The sequence below is a fragment of the Lissotriton vulgaris genome, chromosome 2_1, assembly GCF_964263255.1.
Source record: "Lissotriton vulgaris chromosome 2_1, aLisVul1.2, whole genome shotgun sequence".
NCBI classification, from domain to species: domain Eukaryota; kingdom Metazoa; phylum Chordata; class Amphibia; order Caudata; family Salamandridae; genus Lissotriton; species Lissotriton vulgaris.
This window is the reverse complement of record NC_141687.1, coordinates 1,291,516,011-1,291,532,643: the sequence shown is the minus strand read 5'-3', so window position 1 is coordinate 1,291,532,643 and position 16,633 is coordinate 1,291,516,011. Positions and strand designations below refer to the sequence as shown.

Here is a 16,633-nt window from a genome sequence, read left to right as displayed (position 1 = left end):
CCGTGGTCAGGTCTAGGGTAGTGATGTACCTCGCTTCTCCTATCCTTTCGATTAACTCGTCTACTCTGGGTATTGGAAACGCGTCGAATGAGGATATAGCATTTAAAGCGTGAAAGTCCATACAGAACCGGGTGGTCCCGTCGGGTTTGGGTACCATCACTATGGGCGAGGCCCAGTTACTTCTTGATGGTCGGATAACCCCTAGCTGAAGCATGTCCCTAACTTCTCTTTTTACATCGGCTCTCCTGGCAGCCGGAATACGGTAGGCTCTCTGTTTGACCACCTTGCCTGGTTCCGTATCTATGCAGTGCTCTGCGAGATGTGTGCGACCGGGAATGTCTGAAAACATTGGTGAAAACCGTTGTAGCCTTTGCAGGAGTTCTTCCTTTTCGGACTCTGTCAACTCGGGGTTGATGGGTAACATGTCTAGAGTGGTGCCATCGTCTCCTGATGGCAACGTCAGGTTAGCTGGTTTGGGCGGGGGCCCTATCCACTTCTTCAACATATTAATGTGGAAGGTTTGTTGCCTTCCCGGGGTGATTTGTAACCGATAGGTTGTTTTGCCTATGGTCTCTGTTACCTTGTAAGGCCCCTTCCATTCGCTTCTGAATTTTTGGGTGGAAGACGGGAGAAGCACTAAGGCCCAATCAACCTTGTTCATGGTCCTCCATTTCCTGCCCTTGTCATAATGGTGTCTCTGGTTCTCTTGGGATTTCTCCAGGTTGGAGTATGCCAGATCCCTTAATTTACCCAACCTAGACTTCATTGTTTGGTGTACTCTAAAAAGGATCTTTGTTCAGCCGCCTCCTCCTTCTCCCATGCTTCTTTTGTTATTTCCAAGAGAGATCTGGGCTGACGGCTGACCCTAGACTACTCTGTACTTGGGCCCTTAATACGTAGAGAGCTAAGGGCAATAACTTGTCCCAGTCTCTGTTCTCGGCGGATAGCATTTTTTTAAGGTGGTCTTGAGGGTGCGGTTGTACCGCTCAACCAAGCCATCCGTTTGTGGGTGGTAGGCCGAGGTACGTATGTGTCTCAGCTCTAAGGTTTGGCATACCTCCTTCATCATTTTGGAAATGAAAGGGGTCCCCTGATCTGTGAGTATTTCCCTGGGGAACCCTACCCTGGAGAATAACTCGATTAGTTTGTCTGCCACATTTCTCGTAGTAGGCGCACTGATGGCAAAGGCTTCTGGGAACCTGGTATTATAGTCGACAACGACTAATGCGTAAGTGTGCCCCCTTGTTGTACGAGGAAGGGGACCAATCAGGTCCATTCCCACCCTCTCGAATGGGTTGCCTATGATGGGTAGCGGTTGGAGGGGCACCACAGGTGGTATATTCATGTTCTTTTTCTGGCACACCTCGCATTGGCGACAGTACAGCTCTGCTGTTTTGTAAATACCAGGCCAGAAGAAGAGTCTTGTGATGTTCTGTAGTGTTTTCTCGGCCCCGCTATGTCCTGCCGTTAGATGTGTGTGGGCGTAGAACAATATTTGGTCCCTGAAATCTTTTGGGACGACTAATTGTGGAGGGTCTCCTGCCTTCCCTTCCCTGTACAAGAGGTCGTTTATGATCCTGAATCTGGGATACCCTTGGGTCTGTGTTGTCTCGGCTATATGTGCTGCCTCCCATGCGTTCAGAAGAGTTGGGTCGTTTACCTGAGCGAACTTGAAACCTCGGTCTAACTCCCAAGGGTCGGTGGTTAAGTATGCTCCCTGTGGTTGTTCTATTTTTTTCCTGAAGAGATTCAAAAAGTCCGGGTTATCTACCCCTAAGACCAGGTCCTCTGGTAAAGATTCCACTACTCCTAACTTCACTACACACGGGTCTCCCCCCCAGGGGCCTAAGGGTGAGGTGAGCCACAGGGTATGGTTTTACGTCCCCGTGTACACATCTGATGGGTACAACCAAGTTGGGGCCTAACTGGGAGGGTCGGACTAATTGTTTCTTTATAACCGACTGTTTGCAGCCAGAGTCTAAAAGGGCTTTCACACATTTACTGTTCACCTGTACCCTTACATAGAAAGATGGGCCCATCTCCGCTGTGTACATCACGGCCTTTGGGATATAGCCAACCTCCATGGGTTCTTCTGTTGGTCTTTTCCGAGGATACATTCTGGCGATGTGTCCCCACTCGCCACATTCGAAACACTGCGGACCCCTTATGAGAGGTAACTCAGGGCGCAGGGGGCGGGTTTTCAACATCTCTGGAGCCGATTTCGGTTTTCTTTCCTGCTTCATCATTCCTGGGGTTCCTTTGGGACCTTTGTCTGTTTCCCAAGGAAAAGTACGGGGCATTGCTCTGTTGTAATTTGACGCCATCTCAATGGCCTGTTCAGCAGTAATGCCCGAATGCTGTCTGAGCCACCGCTGAGTACCGTATGGCAAGGCCTCCATAAATTGTTCCAGATATATGCTGGACATCACTTCCTCTTTACTCCTACTTTCGGGTTTCAGCCATTTGTCGGCGGCCATCTTCAGTCGCAAGTATAAAGTCTTGGGGTGTTCCCCAGCAACCCCCTTTTCTTTTCGAAACCTTAGTCTGTAGGCTTCGGCATCTAGCCCGAGGTGGTCTAAGATCACCGCCTTGATTGTTACATACGGAGTTAGTCCTGCATGGTTGGCCACTTGGTAGGCTGCTTGTGCCTCTCTGGATAACAGGGGCGCTAGAAAGAATGGCCATTTGTCCTCCGGCCACCCACATGCTCTTGCTGCCTGCTCAAAATTAAGGAGAAAGGCATCGATATCTTCCCCTGGTACGTATTTCTGTAGTTGCATTCCCGAGGGATGGGGTCCAAAAGCCCGTCTCTCCGTTGGAATAGGGATGTTGGTGCCCTGAACTACTTTTTGCAGACCCTCCATTTGGGCTGTAATGGTATTTTTAAACATGTCGCGGTCAGCGTCCGCAGTCGACATCTGTTGGCTGATAGCCCATTCTAATTTCCGCTGTCCTTCTATTAACTGCTGCACCACTTGTTCCATTGTTGTATCTTGCACGGAGGGAAAAGATCCCACTTCTGACACCACTGTAGACGTGGGAGGGGGGCTGGGGACACTCTCTATGCTGGGAACAGGTGCCGCAACAGTAAGAGGCTGACCAGTATGCTTCTTTAGACTAGGTTTTATTTTTAAAGTACGCCTTGTCCGGTAAGTAAGTCTCTCCCTCGCAAACTCCAGGTTGTCCGTGGTGATGGTGTGCTCTACCCGGGAGGCTCTGGGCGCTGGTTGTCGTCAGGGTGTCGTCTTCCCGATTACAGCGATGGTATACCCAAGGGAAAAAGAAGACGGACAGAGGAAGGCCGTTAGACGCTAGTCTGATACTAGTCTGCACCCAAGGGGACCCAGTGATTGTGCAGGAACACCGGTGTAGTATTGCAGGCACACTCGTGTTTCTGGTGCTCAGGGGAGGAAGGAACTAGGTGAGGAATAGAGGAGGGGAGGAGAGGGAAGGAAAAGGTCACGGGAAACAGGAAGCGGGTCGGAAAGAACACAGAGGAAAGCTACGTACGGGGACTATTCACACTATTTACATGGGGCACTCTTTCTCCCCACCCAGGCCGCCCAACGCCGCCGTACCTGAGCAAGCCACACTCCTCCCTCGAGCTCCGGTCACGTGGGGTCGCGTGTTACCGGTCGGGGGAATAATAAAGATTGCTATCTCTTACAAGCAATGTTCCTTGTATCTGAGGCTCATGTAGCTAAACAAAATACGGTATGTTATATAGTGTATGTACATTCTCAAGATCTATATAATCCAATGAGTGAAGCATGGAAAAGATTACAAAAATGGGGAAACGATATTAATCAAAATTATAGAAACAATAGAAATTCAATATAAAGTCAATATGCAAATTGTTCATAAAGATACATCAACAGTGTAACCAAATGATTATGGTAATGGCACATCCTAGGTGCTGTTCATCGTTACTTTAAGGGGTCCGACAGTATGTGTATTAGGCCAAGACGAGCTTGAGGCCTGAGCTGTGGTAGTGCTGTACAGTCATAGGTAAGAAATGGATCTTAGGAAACATGAAATAGGTGCATCACCCTGCATCAAACTCTTCACATTTTTCCAAATTTTCATTTTTTACTAGATTTTAAAGCTTGTACTTTACAAATAATTCTTCCCAATTGATTTATCTTACACTTCCTTGTTTAGCTCCTTCACAACCAATACGAGCATGGCACATGGTGACGTAGTCACCCTAACACAGCGCGCTGTTACACCAACCAATCAATACCAGCGCAACACACTGTGACGTCAATCTCAATCCTCGCAGGGGCTACCCCTCCTTTACAATCCTTTGTGCGCGTTTTCTCAAAGTAAAAATCTTCACACAATGCAGGCTATTTCAAAAACTCTGTCTGCTCCACTAAAGAAATGATAGACCTTTACACACAAGAAGCCTAACCAACTACAATGATCCAATCTACCTTTACATACACTGCCAATGAGACCTCGACCAGTGCGATCTCACTCAGGCTGATGCAATATGGTCTCCGTGCAACAACAATTGTAACAACCGTAATCCTTACTCACAGGGTCGGATTGCGATCCCAATTCGGCCCGGGCACTGACGAAAAAAGTGGCCCACATTCAAGAGGCGTGGCCCATATTTAAGGGGCGTGGCCCACATTCAAGGGGCGTGCCCTTTCATGAAACACCATTTGCACAGACAAGGAATAAAAGTGGGAGGATACTGTTCTTGCACACGACACAGGGCCAAGGTGACAATGGCCTACATGCTGAGCAACTAAAAAAAATAGCAAGGCCCCTTTTTGTCACACAATTATTCCAGCCCTCCAGCACAGGAGCACCTGAAAAGCAGCAAAGCCCCTGCTATTACTAACCTACTCAGCCCTCCCCAGACCTTCAGCTCAGGAGCACATGAACAGAGGTAAGGCCCCTGCAATTAGTAAATTAATCAACCCTCCAGGCCTTGGGAAAATGTCCTGGCAGGGGAGCACAAAACACAGCTTTCTGGGTTATCCAAGGTAGCCAGGTAGCCAGGGGGAGGCTGGGGTGAAGCTGGTGCATGGGAAGTGCCTTCCCAGTGTGTTCTGGCAGTTTGTGTATTTACCATTTACTGTAGTATTACCCTTGTACCTGTGTATGGTACCCTTTTGTAACTTGCACAAGTCACTTTTCTCTTGTAACACACTGTTTGCTACCTCTCACTTTTGTTTGCTTTAGATACTTGCACAAGTGCCACCATTGCCTACGAAACGTTTGTTCTTGTGCTGGAGTGTCTGCCATTAATTGCAGTATTATACCTCTACTTGTATTTTGTACGTTTTTGTAACCTGCACACATATCTCTTTTTCCTCCTGTAATGTATCGTTTGCTCCTCTTGTATTTTGGTTGCTCACTATTGTCACTTTTGATTCATGTAACTTAACTTTGGCTTTTGTAATTTGTCCACTTATAATTTTCTCCTCATGTATTATTGCTGTTCCTAGTGTGAAGCACTCTGACACCTTCGGGTAAAGTCCGCGCTATATAAAATCGCATAAATAAATAAATAAAACAAAAAAAATCCAAACATCACCAGGCCCCCCCATCAACAGGCAGCAAGACCCATTTTTCCTCGCCCACTATGCCCTGAATGTGAAGGGCTGTGGGCGAGGTGTTAAGACTAACACCGTTTCTGGGCTGCATGGGCGCCAGGGGGCCGAGGTGCAAATGGCTCAAAGGCCTGAGAAACACCTGGCCCCCAGGGAGGCCGATTATTGCAAACAATCACCCCTCCCCAGCCCAGCCTCAGCTTGATTGCTTGGCAGGGTAGGGGTGAAGGAGAGCCCACAGCTGACAATCGCTGTCTGGCCGCACAGCGAGGCTGCTTTCATTTTCTCTGTCTGTCTCCGTGCACTCTGTGGGCCGTTTTTTTTTCTCCCCTTTCCTAGTCCACTCTCTGTGGACTGGGACAGGGGAGAAAAAAAAACGGCCCACAGAGGACACTGAGGCACCGGCCCTTCGGTCCATTTCCGAATGCCCGCCCTGCCAATCCGCCCCTGCTTACTCACACAAAGAAGTTTCCCTTCACTTAGTGGTACTGCCGACAACGTTTCACGAACAGCACTTTTGGAACGCAGCAGACAACTTACTCAGCGTATGCCACACTGAGACCACCCGAAGGTGTATATCCCGGGATCTGAGGTCACGACGGACCCGATAACTTCAATTTGTCTGCACAAAGCACATCACTCAAACATGGACTCTAAACATTTTGCATAACCTCATATAGCCATTTCACAATACCGAAATCTAAGCTTCAAACATTTACAACGCGCAACCCTATTAATACTCACATCACTGCTTTGTCGCACTCCTCCGTCGGTACCAGCACTTGGTCTACTTCAATCGGACATGAGCTTTGAGCTTGGGCTGGGGTGGGTAATCTTGGAATTTCAATAGGGATCTCGATAGGGGCCCCTCTATATCCTAACTTTATCAGACGGATAAACCATCTGACACGCTACCAGGAGAATTGTTGTAGCCCCACTAGGCCCATTTACTTTGTCTCACTTTATCTCCTAACTCTACTCTCAAATCCAATTACTTGATCCTCCAATGGATATTGAATTGTGCAGAGAGGGGTCATATATATGGGATCCAATCCTGTTATCCAAAGAGGATCAGGCATTGCCATCCCTCATTAATGCCCAACTGGAACTGCAAATCAATTACTGGAAAAGAATCATAGAGAGACAGAAACAGGTAGAGGATGGTTAGATTTGTTGAGTAAATTTAATAAGAGTGAATACATCAATATTAGTAATGTTATTTGGGTGCAGAATAATCAAATTTTAGTTATGGGCCGTCAATTACCAAAGCTCTAGGAAAGTTCAGGAAAGGGTGTGACCCAGATCAGCTCTGAGGTTCTCTCCCATGAGGGGACAGGAGACTGGGAGTAACACACACAGCATATGCGTCAGTAAAGGAAAGCCAGTAGCGTCTGCAAGGAAAATTAATTATGTATTTTAGTCAGAAAGGTGCAAGATCTCCAATGGAAGGAAAAGAAGAAGAAGAAGACCCTCCCTTCTGCGATGTATAATATATTCCTTAAGTTCCAGGGTGACACCTCCTTGGTCACCTCATCTGGTGAGACCACCCAGTCCAATGGTCAGTTTGTATAGGGTGATTGTCATGTAGCATAAAGAAGACACATTTTGTAGAAACATAGGTAGTGCAAAATACGTAACTGTCAGGCCATCTGGCAGGAGCATTACTCTTAGGGTGACCACCCGTCCGTAAATTTCACGGACCGTCCGTAATTTGGACCTCACGTCCGTTGTCCGTGAGGATCCTTTTTACGGACGCCTTTTGTCCGTAATTTTGGCATTGCAGGGAACAGCACTGTTCCCTGCTTGAAGCCTCAGCCCCCCCCCCCCGATGGGGCCGCCTCACACTCCTCCTCTGAGCACAAGAGCAGCCCCACCCGCCCATTGTCATTGTGTATGAGGCTGATTGCCACATACAGAATGACAATGGGCCTGTCTGAAGTGTTACTGCATGGTGGGCCTCTTCCTGCCTCGGTCTAGGGCAGCGTATTTTGTTAGATGATAGGAATGTGCAAACACGCAAATGCTGCTACAGAATCCAGGTCATTCAAAGAAGCTGGTGAAACAAGTTGAAAAGAAGAGGCCCGGGCTAGAGTGCTTTCAGTCTCATCATTTTAGAAAAGTACAGTTTAAATATTATTTTCAGCAAAGCCATGGTTGCAGCATCTAACAGCCATTGACAAAGCCAATAGTTCTGGCTTGTTGTAGGTGTAACATTACTTGTTATTTATCTGGATACAATGACAGAAGAGGCAAAATACCAGTCTGGCGGCACACTATGCTAAACATAGATTTTTAGCTTAGGCGTTTTAAGCCCCGCTCTTAATTACATCGAACACTCTCTTTTGAGAGACCCTCCCCCTTTTTTTCATCCCGCTTAAAGCCCTGGAAACAACACCATGTCACAGTCGCCTCACGTCCTAGCAATGTGCATCATGCATGACTTATGACTTCCACTTTTTCAGATTGCCTATGTGCAGGGGCATAGTGAACACTCCCCCACCCCACCCCTTGCTTTAGGAACTACAGGGAGGGTGACATTCTTGATGGGCCTCTTCTGTCTGGAACTCTGCAGACAAAGGCTCAGCTCATAATTAATATGAAAACGTGGGCGAGTGAGTAAGTGAAGGGATGGATGGATGGCTGGATGGATTGCTGAATGGATGATTGAAAGGGTGAATAGATGGATAATTAGCGAAAGGATGGATAGATGAGTGTCGATTTGATTTATAGATCATGTGTATATTTGACAAGATATTCTGGAAACTTGTGTACTTGATGAACTCCGTGAGTTGTGTATATGAATTGTATTATATGTAAATACAATTATTTTATCTTGTAAATGTGATTTTAAAAATGTAATTGAATAGCATGCTTTTATGATTTTAAATAATCGAATAGTGTTTTTTTAATTGAATTGAGTGAAAGGGTGGATGATCGGTGAGTGAATGGGTGGGAGGATGAGTGAAAGGATGGATGACTGATAGGGTCAATGGATGGATTCATGAGTGGATGAGTAGAAGGATGGGTGGATGGATGGCTAAGTGAAAGGGTCAATGGAGAGAGAAAGAGAGGATGGGTGGATGGCTGAAAAGGTGAATGGGTGGAAGGATGAGTGCCTGGATGAGTAAATGAAAGGATAGCTGGATGGGTGAAAGGATAAATGGCTGGATGGAAGAGTGGATGGATTAGTGTACGGATGGATAGGGTGAAAAGGTGGGTGAATGGATGAGTGAAAGTGTGGATGGAGGGATGGATGAGTGAGTGAAATGATGGCTGGAAGGATACACAATGGATAGGTTTGCAAATGTATGAATATGTTAGGATATAAATGGGATTACTTATATACTATTGCGCGACCTCCTTTGATGTGTCTGTAAAACCTACCTTTTGTACCGAAATTTTGTCCTGAATTTTGACCCTTTGTCCTGAATTTTTACACTCACTGTCCTGAATTTGCACCATGACAGTTGGTCACCCTAATTACTCTTAAACAAAGATCCTTTAGCAAAGGCAGAGGAGTAAAGTCGAAAAAACTGTTTCATGGGCAGATGTCCCAAAAGTAACAGAAATTATTGTCAAACAGTCCTCGTACACAAGTGGGAACTCTTGGAATAAAAAGTTTCAATTCACTTTGCAATCTCAGGACACTTTGCTATGAGAACAAAGTCAAGCAACAAAGGAAAAAATGCGTACAAACAGGAAGGCCTGCATTGAATTTAAACTAATATAACAAAATATGAAGTATTGAAATATACATTTTCATTGAGAGATATGATATTCAGATATTGTTTTCAGCTCAACTACTCTTAGAAAGCAGTTTAATGATAAATTACATGTGTAACTATAGCGCATTACTGTATTATCAATGTACCAACGCATGAAATTATTTCAAAACATAAATTATTAATATTGTTTCTAGTAATTTTCATTAGTATATAAATGATTATTCTATGAAAGTTTCAGAACATTTGGAATTAAAATTAAGGTGTAGCACCGTTTTCTCTTTTCTCACTCAAAACAAAGTTGAAACAAAGCTCTTCAATAACCTTTACGGTGCCATCTAATTTACATTTAGTTTAATAGTTCTTCGCATACATTATCATCAAAAGAGGATTGCATTGAAATCTCAATAATATGCGAACCATCACACCCACATTTCTATTGCACATTCAAATACACCAGTGAAATTTAGCAAAACATGAACCTATGTTATTCAAATAAACATTTTCGTCAAGTCTACATTTTACTGCATGTGTTTAGGATGCAATAACTAAGTCTCTTCAATATTTTTCCCTCATATTTCTTCAAGTATAGTTAGCGCAATTTGTGAATATTTGTCATTTTCTCACAAAAAGTGTCTATATCAGTTTGTCAACCAACTTTGTAAAATATTTATTCTATACCTGTACTAACCTAATGTTTGTTTTCTTTTTTGTGAGTGCCACCTCTTATTTATTATTTTACTTTTTCAACTATCCCTATTGTATCTATAACGTATAAGTATGTAAATCTCCTTATGTAACGTTATTGGTTCTATTGTAAAGCGCTCTGACACCTTTAGGTTAAATCCGCCCTATATAAAAATGCATTAAATAAAGATGAAATAAACTAAGGAGTTCAGTTTAACTGCTTCATCAGAACACAGAACAGCCATCCTGATACAAACATAAACATGGTGTGGGCTAGCATGAGCCCAGACGCAACACAAAGGTAGGACAAATATAGTAACAACACTACAACTGTGAAATACATTTCGATTAGATTCCTTCAAACAGAATACCACACTCTCCTAAAAATAATATGAAACGGTCAGACCAAAAGCAGGTGAAGTTGTAGGGCATAATTTACAAGGTTACAACCTCCTACGTGTAAGGTCCGCCTTACGGTCGTGGGTTGGTCGCTGTCAATCATAGCGTGCAACGTCACGTCGCACGGTGCGTCTCCTGGGCTGGAACGCTCAGTCGGCCATCTTGGGTGAACCCCGGCTGTGCGTGTGTGTGCCTGTGCGGAAGTGGGAAGTCCAACTGCCGGGGAGAAGGAGAGAGAGCAGAGGAGCGGAGCAGGGCCGGGCCGCAGTCTGCCTGTTGGATGGTTAGATAGCACCTTCCGTGCGCGCTTTTTTTTCTCCTTCCCCTCCCGCACATATACCGAGGTGGACGATGGCGGGGCGGCTACCGGCCTGCGTGGTGGACTGTGGAACAGGGTAAGAGGGGTACTGTGTCTAAAGGGGCGGGGGCCTTGGCTGATATTCCGGGAAGGAAAGGGGTGGTGGCGGTAGGACCTGTAAAGCAATATAGTATAAATACAAACTGACAGAACCTTCAGAGCAGACGTTACCATTTTATTGTTTACATGTTTAGTATTACAATACAGTTTCAGCAGAATTCCGTTAAAGAAGCAAAGGAGGACCTAGAGCGTCCCCATTATAAATCACTAATGCCAACAATGACACCCACGGTGTCGCCTAGTGGTACCCTGTGTGCACGTGTGACATCCTGACTGTCCCAGCCCCAATTAGAGTCGCCGATGTCCGAAATCCCAACGTACCCTTATGACTTGTGATTTGGTGCATTCGTTGACTCCTAGGCTGGTCCCGCTGTCACTTTTCAGTCGGTGACGCCCTGATGCCCGTTTGAAATCTGTAATTATCCCCCCTGGATCCACCCCTTCTCTGTTTCCTCCTCATTTAGATGCCTTTGCAGTTGTTCCTGTCCCATTGCAAGCGCCTGGCATCTCCTTTGATCCCAAGCTCCTCAGGTGAGGAATGCCATGGAAGCGAAGGACTGTCAGTCGCCGACTCCCTGCTTGGCAGGGTGTGCCGAGTAGTGGAGGTTGGAATCTTGCATTAGACGTTGCTCAGCGTGGTGATACATAATAAGGTGTTTGTTCAGCAATGGAGTAGATAGGTACCTGCCCCTTTCGGTGATCCAGCACATTAAGATGTTGAAGCCATGCCAGTTGAACCCCACCCGCTTTATCACTTTTATCCCACAATCTGCATAGCTGTCGTTGCTTGTAGCTTTACTGCAACAGGAGGCACACGCCTACATATCTTTCAAGGCACGCTCCTTGTCTGCCAGTGAACAGATCAACAGCGTGAAATGTGTTTCTACGCGAAGATCTCGGTGGCTTTTTACAGTTAAATACTTCCATGACTGCTGTGCGTGTTCTTTAAAACGTTTATTTTTTTTGCATCCTCATTTCTCTGAATAGAAAGCGGCATGTGAGCAAGCGCAGGGTAACTTCCTAGTTTTGTCAGAGACGCCTCTTCCTGCTTTAGTGATTTATACCTTATAAGGCATTTTTTTCCTGTGCAGACCTAAGCATTTTTTTCTAAGGAAGCTACAATTTACCACCTACCGGACGATGAGATCGAGTAGAATTCAGGCGTTTCAGAAGTCTATAATTATAATGAACTGCTATGTTGACTTGTTGAAGCGTGTCACAAGTTCTCGTTGTACGTAGGAGGGGCTGCCAGTTCATCGCAGGAGGAGGCGTGGGATCTTAACACTGTCTTTTTATAATAATAAAAATGTTTTACGTTTTTTTTTTTAACCGATACGTTATTTTTTCGAAAAAGTCAGTAACTTTTTCAGGTCGGTTTTTCAAATTTCGTGTATTTTATGTGCGTTGTATGTAGTTAATAGAGTTAAGACATCCATGATAAGTCCTATAGTGGACTACTAAAGCAGGTACAAATAACTTTGTAAACACTACTCAATTCAATTTCAAAATGCTTTATTCGGTATGTATGAATACAACCATATAGCAACAAGCAAGATAAAATTATAATACATCATACATTTGTATCAGTTTTGGTTTACCGAATGCCATCCTTACTCAAGTACAGTACACATTTAGCAGCACATGTCCGACAGTCCTAAAGTACCTACCGGTACATTAGTCTACTAGCACATGTGCAAATTAGCAGTATAAAGTGCAAAATTGGCTATGCCGTCCTTATTGATGTACAGTATACATTTAGCAGCACATGTCCGACACTCTTAAAGTGCTTATTTAGTGCATACGTCAAGTAGTACACGTGCAAATCAGCAGGGTAAAGTGCAACATTGGCCATACCATCCTTCCTGAAGTACAATATACAATTAGCGGCACATGTCCGAACAGTGTTAAAATTTCTCAGTGCATTCGTTTAATAGTACATATACCGATACGTTCTTTTTTCGAAAAAGTCAGTAACTTTTTCAGGTCGGTTTTTCAAATTTCGTGTATTTTATGTGCGTTGTATGTAGTTAATAGAGTTAAGATATCCATGATAAGTCCTATAGTGGAGTACTAAAGCAGGTACAAATAACTTTGTAAGCACTACTCTGCACTCTGGGAAAATGCTGGAACATAAAGAAAGTAGTGTTTTCCCCCAAAACATTTTTTTACCTTTTCTCCTAGGAAAATATAATTTTGGTAACCTTTAAAATATAAAACGGTATAAGTGACAGTGCACAGGAAGGTACGTTAGAAGTCTGAAGAGAGAGAGACTCAGCTGTTCGGTCACCCTTTTCTTGTTACTTTAACATACCCAATACTTTTGCTTTGTGGATGCTAGAATCAGCCGCTTTACTGGTTTACTATGTTTTTGAGCCATTGTTGTTTCGAGCAATTGGGGATGTCGAAACAAAGCCCAGTCCAAACCTGCTAAATCTCATACACGTCTGCATAAAAGATAGATTATTATTAAAGTAAATGAAAGTTGTCTTATCGTTTCTGAAAGTTTATCATTGCTAAACAGTATATTTCAAGGTTTGACTTCATGCAGTTTTCTCCAGTGCACCACAACCACCAACTACATTTCATTTTGGCTATGATTTCAGCCTACATAAAGTAAAAAACACACAAATATCACGTTGCCTCTCTTGTAATTTGTTCCTGATAAATCTGTTATTACCACACCACATTATCTGTTCCCCCGATTAATGTGACTTTTCAATCATGACTAATACTAATCTACTTGCAAAGGTGTCATATTTTTTCATTTGATGCATCTTGCAAGTATTTGCATTAGTCTAATGCTCTTGTCATGTTACCGACCACAAAAGATGGCTCTGAAATTACCTAAATTGTAATATAGAAGTTTTTTCGTCTTCTCATTTGTGAGGGTCAGGAAAGCGTAGTGGAGAGATGAGTTGGTAAACCACAAATCCCAGATGATAGGTTTACATACTACCACCAATAAGTATCATGCTAGAAATAGAGCAGTGCTCTGGAGCTGTCAAGCTTTCTGAATAAAGAGGAGTGCAAGTGAATAAAGCACGAGCCCAGCTTAAATACAAGAACAACACTATGATAAAGTAACTAGTTGGTATAATAGTGAATTCAGAGCTGCTTTACCTAGAAAAGGGTTACTCGCTGCAGATACAACAGGGTCGTATCCATTCCAAATGTTTAAGGATACCAACATTTGATTTGCTTACATTAAACCTAGATAATCTAATTTATATGGTGGTTATTTTGAAAATATGGCATTTGTCTAGTTCTCCAAGTATATGATTGACTCACAAGTTTATGAAGACGAACATTTTCATGTCTGTAACAATCTTACTAAAATAATGTAAACACTAGTTCTACCAACACTGTGCTGCACCCATCATTACCTCTACGTCCCTCGTCCCCCACCCAGTCATTATCAATGAGGTATATTCCACACTGACCGGAAACAAAATGGGAAATGCTTTTAGGCTCCACCCACCCGCCAGGGGCTATATTTACATAGCCAATAGAAAGCACTTCCTGTTTTTGTTTCCGGTCGGTGGACATGACTGGGAATGCTGGGGTAGGTGCTGGGCACTTAATTACTACTTGCTTGTCCTGTTGCTTCCTCCTTTGCTGGACTCTGGGGATGCTACTGGACCTTCATGGGAAAAGCTGGAGTCGGGACATCTGGCTTCCTGGATTCCTTTTGGTTCTCAGTTTCCAGTGCTGATGGGCTGCACTGGTCCCTGGAGTCCGTGGTGAGTCTTCTGCCCCTGTTTTCTTCCACATGTTCAGGGGCACCGTCATGCTGGAGAACTCACCTTGCCGGCAGTATATGAGGTAAGAGCTGTTCGCTGCCAGTGGTGGCTGACTCTGGCTTAGAGGACTGTGGAACGCTCCTGTACGTGGATGCCCTTCCCCGGCGGCCAGGGCTGGGCTCAGTATGGATCGCATACTCCTCCACCCTAGTTTGCTGTGGGTCGGAGGTTTGGTCTGCGTCTCCTTCTGGTGCTCCGCTCTTAAGGGGCTTGGGCTGGTGTACATGCGGGATGCGTTTTTCTACTACGACCGTGAGCACCTGGGGGGCCTCAGACATCTGTTAGTGAGCACCTGGTTTGGGCTCAGAGCGCTCCGTTACTTGGCAGCCAAGCCACCCAGGTGCTCACATGGTGATGTCTCAGCACCTGTCTTTGACCATTCATACGCTGGAGTGCCATGGATTTCTCCTGAACTTTCCAAAGTGCCACCTACTTCCTGCCACCCGGAGGTCCTTTATTGGGGTGGACTTCGATTCTGTTCTTGGCAAGGTGCTCTTTCATGTTAACAGGCTTCTGCGCCTTCAGTCCCTGTTCATGCTTTTGTTGTCTCAGGCTTCGGCTCCCCTGCTTCAATGGCTCGAGGTGCAGGGTCATATGGCTGCTACTGTCTTCATTTTCGCTTTCACGGCCGCGCGGCCACGTTACTTTTACGGCTGCGCGGCCAATGCTGGTTTTTGTTAGTGCCCATTCCAGTACAACGCTTGGCCGAGCAAAGAGAACCATGTCCGACGCTTGCTTAAGATTGGTTGCATCCCATAAATATGCATATGTAAAATGGAAGTTCATTATTCTCCCCTCCCACCATTCAATCACTGGCCTCTCATCTAAGCTTGCGCCTTACTGCAAGTTTCATTGCATGGTTGTGCAAGTTAAGCACACTTGCCCACTAGGAAATGAACTGGAACAAGTAAACATGGTAAACCAAACAAGTACTTCAAATGAACAAGCAACCTGACTAGGCTTGTTTCACAAATGCTTTCCGCCAGGGGTCACAGTGAACGCGCAATGCATTGTGGGCTTGCCTCTTCTCACAAAGAAAAACCTGTCCTCTCTTCTGCTTCTGTGCGTGCCCATCAAGGGTTCGAACAGGCATGTTTTCGATCTTAGAGGAAACAACAAAAACACTTGTGGGGGATAGTTATTTTGCTCTTGGTCTCTTGTCACAGATTCCTAGCAGCTGTTTGTTTACTGTGTGTTTCTATGAATTCCCACAGCAAATGATTGATTGGCAGATAAGCTTCTAAATATCCAATGTAGGCTGGCACGCCAAGTACATGCCTGTTTTGGCACATTAAGCCTTGCAGATATTGCATGCGCCGGTGCTTCCACGAAAGCAGGATGGAAATCCGCCACTTGTCTTTGGTTGGTACTGGTTCCCCTCTGGCCCAGTCACGAACCATCTCGAAGAATCCCTCATCACCATAGCACTTACTCCCTGGCCCCCCCCATACCTCCCTACAGCAAACCCGTCCACAAGCATGTGTCTAGACGCTAAACCATCCGCCCACAAACAGATAATTATTTACCAAGCACAGAACACGATTCCGCGAGAACCCAGCACTAATTTAACAGGAATTCCAAAAGTCAAATAATCGTTATCTTCGGCATTTGCACTGACAGGAAAAACCTGTGACATGGCAAGAAACGGAGTGCGGGCAAATGTGTAAAATGTGACCTCCTGCAAGGCTGTCCTCGTGACGTGGGTAGGTCCCGGATTACTTCCAGGCTGCCCCAGGGAACAAAACAAAGCTGCCTTTTCCATCACCCCCAGGGTGCGAGACAAGATGAAGCACAATCTGCTTGTACCGATAATGCTGAAATAACGAGCTTTCAACTGGCATTTTGCAAGGGTCGATTCAAATTCATGTCTGATGTTTGCATTTCACATACAACAAAGTATATCCGGAAGGTACAAGTAAATACTAAGAAAGCAATTAAACAAACCAAAAAAATAATATAGTGATGTTTCCTTTGCATTTGGCACGAGTCAGAGAAACTGTACTTGACTTAGTAACCAATGTGTAACATTAATTCTGTAGT

The 16,633-nt window shown here is 44.8% G+C and overlaps 1 protein-coding gene across 1 annotated transcript in view; it reads left to right on the top strand.

Annotated features, from left to right (window-relative positions):
- Window positions 1-10,393: 10,393 nt before the first annotated feature.
- The window catches only part of ACTR3 (actin related protein 3), a 478,950-nt gene continuing 472,710 nt past the window's right edge, over window positions 10,394-16,633 (top strand). Inside the window, exon 1 of the mRNA XM_086957055.1 lies at window positions 10,394-10,770. Within this exon, the coding sequence (XP_086813181.1) occupies window positions 10,727-10,770 (44 nt within the window). The 5' untranslated portion in view covers window positions 10,394-10,726. The remainder of the gene's footprint in view (window positions 10,771-16,633) is intronic.